The sequence below is a fragment of the Triticum aestivum genome, chromosome 6A (assembly GCF_018294505.1).
Source record: "Triticum aestivum cultivar Chinese Spring chromosome 6A, IWGSC CS RefSeq v2.1, whole genome shotgun sequence".
NCBI lineage: Eukaryota > Viridiplantae > Streptophyta > Magnoliopsida > Poales > Poaceae > Triticum > Triticum aestivum.
In genome coordinates this window covers 6,065,819-6,077,272 of record NC_057809.1, presented here as the reverse complement: position 1 = coordinate 6,077,272, position 11,454 = coordinate 6,065,819, and the positions used below count along the sequence as shown (strand labels likewise).

Below are 11,454 nucleotides of genomic sequence, written 5' to 3'. Positions count from 1 at the left end.
AGGCTAGAAACTTGTAGTCGTTGTTGGGTTCAACCAGTGGAGGACATACCCCAAAAACATGAATTATTTCATTAAATAAAGACAACGTCTCTGTTACTAGATGGATGAAACGTTTTGTGTCTGCTAGATAAGATGGAGAACAAACTCGGTAGCACCTCTTGTCTGACAGCCCCACCCACAAAACTTTGATATTGTAGTTTTGCACACATCTAGATACTGTTTTATTGAAAACAGTTTAGAGCTAATAATCTGGCTTGTGCAACTATGTACCTAGCCTGGTAGCAAGTAACAACAGTGTCCCTAGTGCTACAATGAGTTCAATCATAGAAGGAAATCCAAATTGCCGCTCCATTGATAATTTGATATACACTTCAGTTTTGAACTGTTAAAAAACTGATGCCTGTTTTGATTAACCGGGTGGGTATATCTTTGAAGCTAAAGCTGGCTGCAGATTGAGCGAGTCGTTGGTATTTAAAAACAAAGGGCCGGCAAGGTCTGAAACTGCGCACTAATTAAGCCACTAACCAACAAACCATGCGCAGATCTAGAGAAACTCTCACGTGCTACCCAATACCCATCACGTCCTCCTTGGAAAAGCACCTCTTTTCAAATGCCAGTTGCGCGCAAGAATTAATTAGGTGAACCTAGCTAGCTCGCTAGTGTTGTAACCGCGTCCTTATCACTCCAGTCGCAAAGAAGCTTCAGATCCAATCAAACTAGCTAGCTAGTAGTCCATATATTCATACAAGCGGCAGCAACCTAGCTACAGCCAGCAAGCAAGAGCTTCTGAAAGGAGATAGAAGCCGAGGGAGAGAAAAAGAGAGGAGAGGAGCCAGCAGGCTTGCAAAAGTGAGAGAGTGATAGGGTGAGAGTCATCATGCAGTTCGCCACAGGGGCGATGAGCTCTCTCCTCCCCAAGCTGGGAGAGCTGCTCGTAGAGGAGTACAAGCTGAAGAAGAGTGTGAAGAAGGGGATCGAAGAACTCAAGGCCGAGCTCGAGAGCATGCAAGCAGCCCTCATCAAGGTGTCCAGCGTGCCTCTGGATCAACTTGACCCGCAGGTCAAGATTTGGGCCAATGAGGTCAGGGAGTTGTCCTACGCCATCGAGGACAGCCTCGACTCATTCGTGACCCGCGTCGAGCGTAATGAGCCAACCAAGCCCAAAATCAAGCACTTGCTCAAGAAGACCCGCAATGAGTTCAGCAAGTTCAAGGCACGCCATGAAATAGCCAATGACATCAAAGACATTCAGAGCCAAGTTAGAAAGATCAAGGAACGGCGCGACAGTTACAAGATAGACGATGTTGATGCAAATCCTGCAGCAACTACAGTTGACCCTCGTCTCCCAGCTCTATACAAAAAGTTGTCTGACCTGGTGGGTATTGATAAGCCAATTAATGAGCTGATAAAGATCCTGTCCGAGGGGGTTCCCATGCCTGATAAAAATCCCAAGATAGTCTCTATTGTTGGATTTGGAGGACTGGGAAAGACAACCCTTGCAAAAGCATTGTATGACAAGCTTAGCACAAAATATGAATGTCAAGCTTTTGTTCCAGTGGGTCAGAATCCAAACACGAAGAAAGTTCTCAGGGACATCCTGCTTGAACTTGACACTGAGCTATCCAGAGCCACAGAAACAATGGCTGAATGGCAGTTGATCAACCAGCTGAAGAAAGTCCTTGCAGGCAAGAGGTACGCAGTAACCTCCCTCTATGCTAGTCAATAACTTCTTTATGTCACCTATGCCCAGCTACACTAAGAAAGACAATATACGTTTTACTTTGCTTTTCATTCATCTCGTCCGAATCTATAGACAACATGCTGTTAGTTTTCTTTTCATTTTGACACAACAATTTCTGATTTACATTTCAGATTTACGTATGCCAAGCTATCAATATACACATCTAGAAAAGCAAATTAATGTCGCCATTAGAACATATGTGGCACCTTTTTATTTGGCTAAGTCAAGATTAATACCAACATTCGCATTAACTGATTGGTTACATGGATTACTTAGGCGGTCAACCATCTCTAGTTTTGCTACAAATGAATACCCATTCAATTATCCAGAATATAGCCGTTTGAAAAATGGTAGATGAAGACTCGACTCGATTAAATGGCATAAAACTACCATACTTCAGGCTAGTGGTCACAAAAATCTACCACTTTCTAAAATATTCCAAAAACCTACCACAAAGTTGGTTGGCTGTTTCAAAAAGCTACCATGTTGCACTGAGGACTATGTTGGTTAGCTTTAAGTGTGATTATGATAGATGGGGTCCACTCGGCAGGTATGACGTGGTATAAAAACCAGCACCCTGAGCTTTGACCATTAGGTTGACCGTTGACATGTCATGACAGGTAGGGCCCAAATATTTTCTAAAAGAAACGGGCTGCCTACAATTTTTTTTTAAAAATAATCAGGTCATGCAAATCCTATACGGTCGTGGAGCACGTTCACGCTTGGCCCGCCGCCGGCGAGCTCGTCACCGGAGCCGACGAAGTGCACCTGTTCAGGCCCCGCCTTGGCTGACCGCGAGCTTGAGCTGGAAGGGAGCACGGAAGGCATGGGTCCATGGTGAAGTGGAGTTGCATCAGTTGGAGAGCACCAGCGAGCAGCTCCTCTTCCAACAAATAGCACCAATTGGCTCCAGCTAGTGTCGTTGCCATCCTTGTAGCTACATAGTGCACTGTAGCTACAGTTAATGAAGGGTAGCTGGGCCTGGCTACGCCCCTGGCTCAAGCAGCTGTCCGAGGTGGTGGCAGGAGAGGCACGCTCGGCAGGAACACAACACCGCTCAGCGCGACTCCTCGCACTCGGACGGTGTCACCGTCAGGGCTCTGCCTCCGCAGCACGGTCCATGACGAGGATGTAGGCTGGCCGCGTCGGAGAAGAGAGGAAGGAAGACACTAGTGAGGATCTCGTCCATGTCGGAGCACTAACTCCTCCGCGTCAGAGATCAACACTGGCAAGGAGCTCGCCCATGTTTGAGCGGAAGCATCCCGAGGTGGTGGCTCTTTGGCTCCAGCAGCCTTGCTGGTCGTCTTCGACAGGGGGTGATGGTGGGCCAAGAAGGGGAGAGGAGACGGGGACGGGACGGGGCGCTAGTCCAACTTAACATGTTGAATTTAACTGCCGTGATGACTGGGTCCAATATGTCATAATCATGCCTAACTTTAACCAACTAAACAACAAGTGTTTTTTGAAATAGCCAACCATCTTGCGGTAGGTTTTTCGAAATTTTTAGGAGTGGTAGTTTTGAGAACCCTACCCTGAATTGTGGTAGTTTTATGCTATTTACTCATCAAGACTCGGTAGATCATAAGAACACTTCAAAAGTTAAGATGTATTTCATCTTATCTTTTTTATTCACTGTTAGCTCCTTTCTTTGGTTCTGGTGCATTGTTGTGCTTCTTGCTCTGCTGGGTAGTATATTAGATAGTTTGCTAATTAAACAATTTTCCTTCTCGTGTGAATAGGTACTTTATTGTTATTGATGACATATGGAAAACACAAACATGGGATGTGATTAAGTGTGCTTTCATGGATAGTCATCAAGAAAGTAGATTAATCATAACTACCCGTATTGTTGACGTCGCCACAGAAGCTGGTGGTATCTATCACATGCAACCACTTTCTGATGATTACTCCAAAATGTTATTTTATACAAGAACATCTGGTAGTGAAGGACCTGCTGAAGTGACTACCAAAATTTTAAAGAAATGTGGTGGTGTGCCATTAGCTATCACTACAATAGCTAGCTTGCTTGTTGGTAAACACACTGAGGACTGGTCTAAGGTGTATGATGCCATTGGTTTTGGGCATGCAGACAATGGAGATGTTCATAACACAAGAAAGATATTATCTTTTAGCTATTATGATCTGTCGTCCAATCTTAAGACATGTTTATTGTATCTTAGTGTGTTTCCTGAAGATTATTTAATTGATAAAATATCACTGATATGGAGGTGGGTTGCCGAAGGATTTATACCATATGGAGAAGGGATGGAACCATTTGAACTTGGAGAGATCTATTTCAACAAGCTTGTAAACAAGAGCATGATACGGTGGATAGATCCTGCAGATAATGGTGGCCGAGATGGTTGCCGTGTCCATGACATGGTTCTCGATCTCATCCGCACCATATCAAATGATGTAAATTTTGTTACAATACATGATATGGAGCAGCATGGCACATGTTCACGAGGAGAACGAACCAACTGGGTTCGCAGATTAGCAGTTCATGGAAGTGGGGAACACAACTCTGGCATTGCAATGGAGCATGTAAGGTCATATAATGTTGTAGACTGCCGTGCCAATAGTATGACCCTGCTTTTGAGCCTTAAAGTACTGCGTGTGCTAGTTATTGAGGATTGTGTTCTTTCGGAAGGTAGTAGTCTTGAGCATCTTGGTAAGTTGGTGCAGCTGAGGTACCTGGGGCTAGTGAAGACAGCGGTCAAGATCCCTGAAGGAATAGGACATGATCTGAAGTTTCTTGAGATATTGGATGTAAGGGGAGGTTTGATAAGTGAGCTGCCGCCATCTGTTGGTGAGCTAATGAATTTGAGGTGCTTGTGGGCTGATGAAGGTACAATGATGAAGGGTGAGATAGGGAAACTGACATGCCTTGAAGAGCTGCAGCTATATTCGGTGGACAAGTGCCCAAACTTCTTCACAATGGTGGGGAAGCTGACAGAGTTAAGGGTGCTTAACATCTTTTTCGGTGAAATGGAGGAGTCTGCAGGCAAGGCTCTGATGGTATCTCTGTGCAACCTTCACAAGATCCATAGTCTGAGGGTCTGGGATGATGGTGGTGAGGCTAAGTATTCGGTTGTCGTCAATCATTGTTTGGAAGACTTGGCACCCTGTACAAAGCTGTACGAGTTAGGTCTGCCTATCATAGTTATACCGAGGGTGCCATCATGGATCAATCAGTTAAGTGTTCCACTCCTTTCTCTTCTATATCTGCATGTGGATGCGGTAGAAGTTCGGGACGTTGAAACCATCGGCAGGTTGCCGTCCCTCCTCGACCTTGTTCTCTGGAGTAAGGATGAAAAGAACATATCATATACTTTTGGCGGCAATGAGTTTCACAAGCTGAGAGTCCTGTACACGAAGAAGATAGAGATTGCTGTTGGAGAAGGAGCATTGCCGATGCTTGAAGAGCTGAGATACAGTGCAAGCGCTGAAAGAAAGGACGCTGCCAGCTTGGTGCCGTGGAGGAGAAATAGCTGCCCTTTGCTGGAGGACGTCAGGTGTTACCTTGACTGCACTAACAGCAGCTACAGGGAAGTAAAGGAAGCGAAGCAAGCGCTGAGGCAGGCTTCCGGCACCCGTCCCAATGCTGTGTATCTCGACCTCGACATAGTAAAAGAGAACTGGGACAAGAAGGCTGGTAAACTCATTGATAATCTCGAGTGGACCCTAGGTGGTTTGGACAGACCCGAGGATGTGGGTCGTCCTGCTGCACACCAGGAAGAAAGGACACGTCGCATGATTAGATCACTCGAGAGAAGGTTACGTGACGCCGCGGAGCCTCCTCGGGTGGGGAGGTACGGCGAACAAGAGATACGAAGCCTTGTTACCAAATTCAAGAGTTGGCTACATGATCATGCACGCACCGACCAGGATGAGGTACGTACATACCACTCTCAATCATATATATTTATACATGTGTATATGTCATGTCGCTGATGGTCGGCTGGCCGGTTTTTGCCTAATAAATCTCCAGGCGGGCAAGAGTGATGACGATGAAGATTATTATTACGATGACAACGAAGACGACGGTACCGACCAAGACGACGACGACGATGACGATGACGGTACACACTAGTCCATCATATTGATTCACACGCTGGCCGGCTTGTTTATGTCTAATTAATCTCCAGGTAGACGATGGTGAAGCAGAGTCCACTTGTAATTAATCTCCAGGCAGCCAACCTTGAATTTCTTCCTTCGGTCATGCTGGTAATAAACGGGCAGCCTCTGTCTCTATTTTTCTCCCACTTGTATCCATTATTTATATTGGCATCTGGCGGAGGCCACTTAACTAAATACTCTTCTCATTTCGTCTTTTAACAATTTAACACCAGTAACTTTTCTAAGCAACTCCCCAATGTAATTTCGATGTTTGTAAGCAATTCTTTTTGAAGATTCCAAATTAACAGATTAAGAAATACATAGCAACCCATCTGTACAGTTTCACCTTTTTAATTAGGAATCCACCCATAAACTTTGTGCTTACAGGATGGTGGCCATCTTGAAGGCTTCTATGGACTTACTGTCGCCACTTGGAAGATGTCAGCTTATTTCGTCCATGGGTGCGAAGAAAATCACAAAAGAAAATAGGTTTCTGCTTTAGCATTAGACTGGGCTGTAAAAGAAAAAATAGGTTTCTGCTAGCTTCTGGTACACAAGGATTCGAAGGGTATCGAAGACGCGAAGGATAGCGAAGATTTGGAAGATACCAAAGGATTAGTTTTTCTTTTTTTCGATGGTAATAAATTCTAAGTTAAAAAATTGTTAATACTCCAATATTCCTCAAGTTTTCAAGCTCGTTTGTTGAGACAGAGTATAATATACACTACTCTGGTACAGAAGGAGTACTAGATATGGAATTTTGTGTTTGCAACTAAGATTGTTTCTCTTTCTAAAACTAATTATGTACTGTAAAACTACAATAATTTAGCCTGTGGGTACAAAATACTGTGGTTTTGACATAACAGAGTATTTTGGAGTATCGAGAATACCGTGGACCTTTTTAGCAAGTTTTTATGCTCCTACGTATTTTGAAGTAGTTTTCAAACGTGCGCATTGCTATCTAGTTTCAGACGTGCCGCATTGCTAGCTAGCCAGATGTTGCAAACTGATGAACAGCCATGCACAGAACACTGGCATGCACAAGCTAGACCGGTGAAATACTCTGGTTACTGCAGTAGTTGCGTGTGAAGAAGTAAAAAAAACTGCAGGTACTGAATTTAGAAGTCACGCTTCTCAGTCCATGTGAAGTATTTATCCATATATGGTTGTTTTGTTTGCTAAAAGAGACTTGAGATCTGTTGATTTCTGCAGCCGGCGGTGATGAGACTATTTGAAGCAGCTAGCAATGGAAATAACCAAAGTCCATCTTATTGCTTGGCAATGCTGGCCAAATGATCTCCCATAGCATTTCCAACGAAGACACATCAGTGTGCGCGCAGGTCCTTTCTGTAACTGATGGTCTTGATGCATGCCTTACCTGAAGCTTCCATTCATGTGCTGAATCTTTGATCCACCTAGGTTGCTCGCAGCAAACGACAACGCCCGGGATACTGAATCCCCTGTTTTCATTTAGCCTCAGCACCCACACCTACAGGCAGAGGCTGGTGCCTGGCACGGAATAGGCAGCACGACGACGCTACCTGTTCGCGCAAGCCTAGAGACGACAATGAGAAAAACAAAGTCTGGGCTGTAGCATACTCTGTTTTGTGCTTGTTATTGTAAATTTACAAGTGTGTCGATCTGATTTGAGTGTGCATGGGTATCAAATGGACAAACAAGGCAAGTAGCTGGTGCAAAAATGCTGAATTTGGTCAGGCAAAATGTTTTCTTTTGATCCAAATAGCTAGAACTTCACGGGAAATTAAGCCACAGCACTACAGGTTGGAAAATGTGTTCATATTCATATTCCATACATCCATTATTGTTAAAATCTCCCAAGGAATGAATCCACAGCTTTACCAGACCAGGCAACTGACAGAGGGTTGAGAACATTAGTAGATTCCCATGTGGCTGTAGCAGGACGAGACGGAACGGGATGGCGGGGAATGGAAAGGGATGGTCTTATCTTACCGGTGGGGAATCTCATCTCCTCGGCAGTCTACTCATCTGAGCTACCGCTGCCGCCAGAGGTAAATGTTAGGTAGAGCTGAGGGAGAGGAAACAAATCAATCTATATAGCTAGGAGAAGAGAAGAAATAGGGGTAGGAGAAAGGACTTCTTCCGCCAAGTGGGGAGTTGCCGCTGGCGCTGGGTGAGGTGGGTTGAGGTGAGCCGCCTCGCCGCCGGGCAACAAGGGCTATCACATTCCAGCCTACAAAGCCCAGAACATGTGGCAGACCATATCTCGCTTATAATAAAATGTAGCACCCTCTCGCCATTGCGCTCGGCTCGGCCCACGGCCCAATAGAACGGGTTTTGCAAGGTTCTACTACATGTACCGATTTAGGACCTTCCATGTAGTTTGTTTTGATTGTCTCAAAAAAAATGTAGTTTGTTTTGTTTTGCCGAACTTTTCGTGGGTTTTTCCTTTTCTGTGTCATTTCTCTATTTGTGTTCATCCGTCTTCTTTCGGGTTTATACTATTCATTTTCTTTTTTGTAATTTTTTTATTTTAAATGCGCATTGGCTTTATTTACATACATGTTGAGCATTTTTAGATATGTATTCAATTTTTTTTTCAAATGCATGTTGAACATTTTTCAATATAAGTGACCATCAGAGGGAGGCGAGGAAGCATAGGTGGTTGGCACCGGGGACGGGCGCTTGAGGTCGCCGGCGCTGCTCCTCTCTTTCGCCCGATGGGTCGTGACCACAGCGATGAAGTTCCTTTTTCCTGAGAAACACCTGTAAATTTATCTGTACTTATAACAATTACAGGCACACTGATATGCATCTAGAATTCAAGAAAATACAAAGTAACTCATATAACTATGAATTACAATGAGATATAGTCAAAACACCTTCTCTGTGATATCAATCTCTGCTAGAAAAAATAATACTCTCAAGACTTTGATAAATAAGCTGTAATTGAACTGGAGTAACGATGTTATCACTCTTTCACACACTTGGCAGAGAGCGCCAGGTACAAATTGGTACCAACGCTATATGTTGATGGATCCTATTGGCCCTCACATGGGTGAGTCTATGTCTCGCCTCTAGCTAGAAAGAAAAAGGCGTCGTCTCAAGGTACCTTGTAACATAGCTCTGATTTTACTTAAATTTGGTCATTTATATACAGTAGTTCATATAGTTAGTTTTTTCCATCATTATCATTGTTGGTTTTTTTCTAATATTAAGCAATGAGGTCATTCAGAATATTAGATGATGGAGTGGTTCGTGTTGCAGCAGCTATCAGGTTCAGAACTCGCGTAATGTCCAGGTTGTTATATTAGATCACTTCTGCTTCGGTACACCCCTCCTAAATACATCAACAGCTATGATTATCTCATACCTCTTCATAATAGAGGGTATGATCGTCGTTTTTTAAAGTACGGTGTAGGCTTTGAGCACGCACAAGTGGGCCGGCCCACCAGGCGCTAGGCCAGTTGCCATTCAACGCAAGGTGTAAAAATCCTGGAAAAAAGGGGCAAGGTTCACTAGAGGAATAGAACTCGTTACCTCGTCCTCCACGCTACACAGTCTGCCGCTCCACCACGCTGCCCACTTGTGTTTAAACTAGCACAAACTGTACAACGGCGAGCTCTGCCATTGCCCCCACCTCCACCTCCACCAGCGCGAGCGAAGGTGCCCGCACAACCTACAATCAGCTCTGCACATTGTGAATCACAACGTGTGACGCCCCTGATTCAATCGTACACTAATCATGCACGCAAACGTGTACGATCAAGATCAGGGACTTACGGGAAGATATCACAACACAACTATAAAACATAAATAAGTCATACAAGCATCATAATACAAGGCAGGGGCCTCGAGGGCTCGAATACAAGTGCTCGATCATAGACAAGTCAGCGGGTGCAACAATATCTGAGTACAGACATATGTTAAACAAGTTGCCTTAAGAAGGCTAACACAAACTGAGATACAGATCGAAAGAGGCGCAGGCCTCCTGCCTGGGATCCTCCTAAACTACTCTTGGTCGACGTCAGCGGGCTGCACGTAGTAGTAGGCACCTCGGGTGTAGTAGGAGTCGTCGTCGATGGTGGCGTCTAGCTCCTGGGCTCCGGCATCTGGTTGTGACAACCAGGTAGAAGGGAAAGGGGAAGAGGGAGAAAAGCAACCGTGAGTACTCATCCAAAGTACTCGCAAGTAAGGAGCTACACTACATATGCATGGGTATATGTGTAAAGGGCTATATCAGTGGACTGAACTGCAGAATGCCAGAATAAGAGGGGGATAACTAATCCTGTCGAAGACTATGCTTCTGGCAGCCTCCATCTTGCAGCATGTAGAAGAGAGTAGATTGAAGTCCTCCAAGTAGCATCGCATAGCATAATCCTACCCGGCGATCCCCTCCTCGTCACCCTGTTAGAGAGCGATCACCGGGTTGTATCTGGCACTTGGAAGGGTGTGTTTTGTTAAGTATCTGGTTCTAGTTGTCATAAGGTCAAGGTACAACTCCAAGTCGTCCTGTTACCGAAGATCACGGCTATTCGAATAGATAAACTTCCCTGCAGGGGTGCACCACATTACCCGACACGCTCGATCCTCTGGTCGGGCACACTTTCCTGGGTCATGTCCAGCCTAGGGAGATCAACATGTCGCAACCCCACCTAGGTTCAACAGAGAGGTCAGCACGCCGGTCTAAATCCTATGCGCGCAGGGGTCTGGGCCCATCGCCCATTGCACACCAGCATGTTGCGTACGCGGCCGGAAGCAGACCTAGCCCCCTTAATACAAGCGCGAGCTTACGGTCCAATGCGGCGCGCGCCGCTCAGTCGCTGACGTCAAAAAGAGCTTCGGCTGATACCACGACGCCGGTTGCCCATATCTTGTCCCACGTGGTGGTTAGTGCGTATAAGGTCAATGACCCAACTCAGATCAAATACCAAGATCCCGTTAAGCGTGTTAAGTATCCGCGAACGCCGACCAGGGCCAGGCCCACCTCTCTCCTAGGGGGTCTCTACCTGCCCTGTCGCTCCGCCACAAAGTAACAGTCGGGGGCCGTCGGGAACCCAGGCCCACCACTACCTGGGTGGAACCACCTGCCCCTTCAGGCCCCATCTCCAAACAGTATCACAGGTAATGTAACAGCGTAAAGTATATAGTATATGCCCGTGATCACCTCCCGAGTGATCACGGCCCAGTAGTATAGCATGGCGTACGGACAAGACTGTAGGGCCACTGATGAAACACTAGCATCCTATACTAAGCAGTAGGATAGCAGGTAAAGGTAACAACAGTAGTAGCAAAGACAGGCTATGCAGCAGTATAGGATTAACTAAAAGCAGTAACATGCTACACTACTCTAATGCAAGCAGTATAGAGAAGAATAGGCGATATCTGGTGATCAAGGTGTTGGGGAACGTAGCAGAAATTCAAAAAATTTCCTACGTAACACCAAGATCTATCTATGGAGAGACCAGCAACGAGTAGAAAGGGGAGTGCATCTACATACCCTTGTAGATCGCTAAGCGGAAGCGTTCAAGTGAACGGGGTTGATGGAGTCGTACTCGTCGTGATTCAAATCACCGATGATCAAGTGCCGAACGGAGGGCACCTCCGCGTTCAAC

The 11,454-nt window shown here is 45.5% G+C and overlaps 1 protein-coding gene across 1 annotated transcript; it reads left to right on the top strand.

The window, feature by feature from the left end:
* The first annotated feature begins 711 nt into the window (after positions 1-711).
* On the top strand, positions 712-6,681 carry LOC123131598 (disease resistance protein RGA5). Its single transcript, XM_044551257.1, has 5 exons — positions 712-1,692; positions 3,481-5,635; positions 5,733-5,823; positions 5,890-5,968; positions 6,248-6,681. Exons 1-4 carry the CDS (start codon positions 878-880, stop codon positions 5,901-5,903), a joined length of 3,075 nt encoding a protein of 1,024 aa, XP_044407192.1. The 5' UTR covers positions 712-877; the 3' UTR covers positions 5,904-5,968; positions 6,248-6,681.
* Positions 6,682-11,454: the final 4,773 nt, after the last annotated feature.

Bases quoted from the DNA above. Each gene is read 5' to 3' on its own strand.
- LOC123131598 (XM_044551257.1), top strand. From the start codon at position 878: ATGCAGTTCGCCACAGGGGCGATGAGCTCTCTCCTCCCCAAGCTGGGA. The intron at 1,693-3,480 runs GTACGCAGTAAC...TCGTGTGAATAG, and splicing joins AAAGTCCTTGCAGGCAAGAG to GTACTTTATTGTTATTGATG. The intron at 5,636-5,732 runs GTACGTACATAC...ATAAATCTCCAG, and splicing joins CACGCACCGACCAGGATGAG to GCGGGCAAGAGTGATGACGA.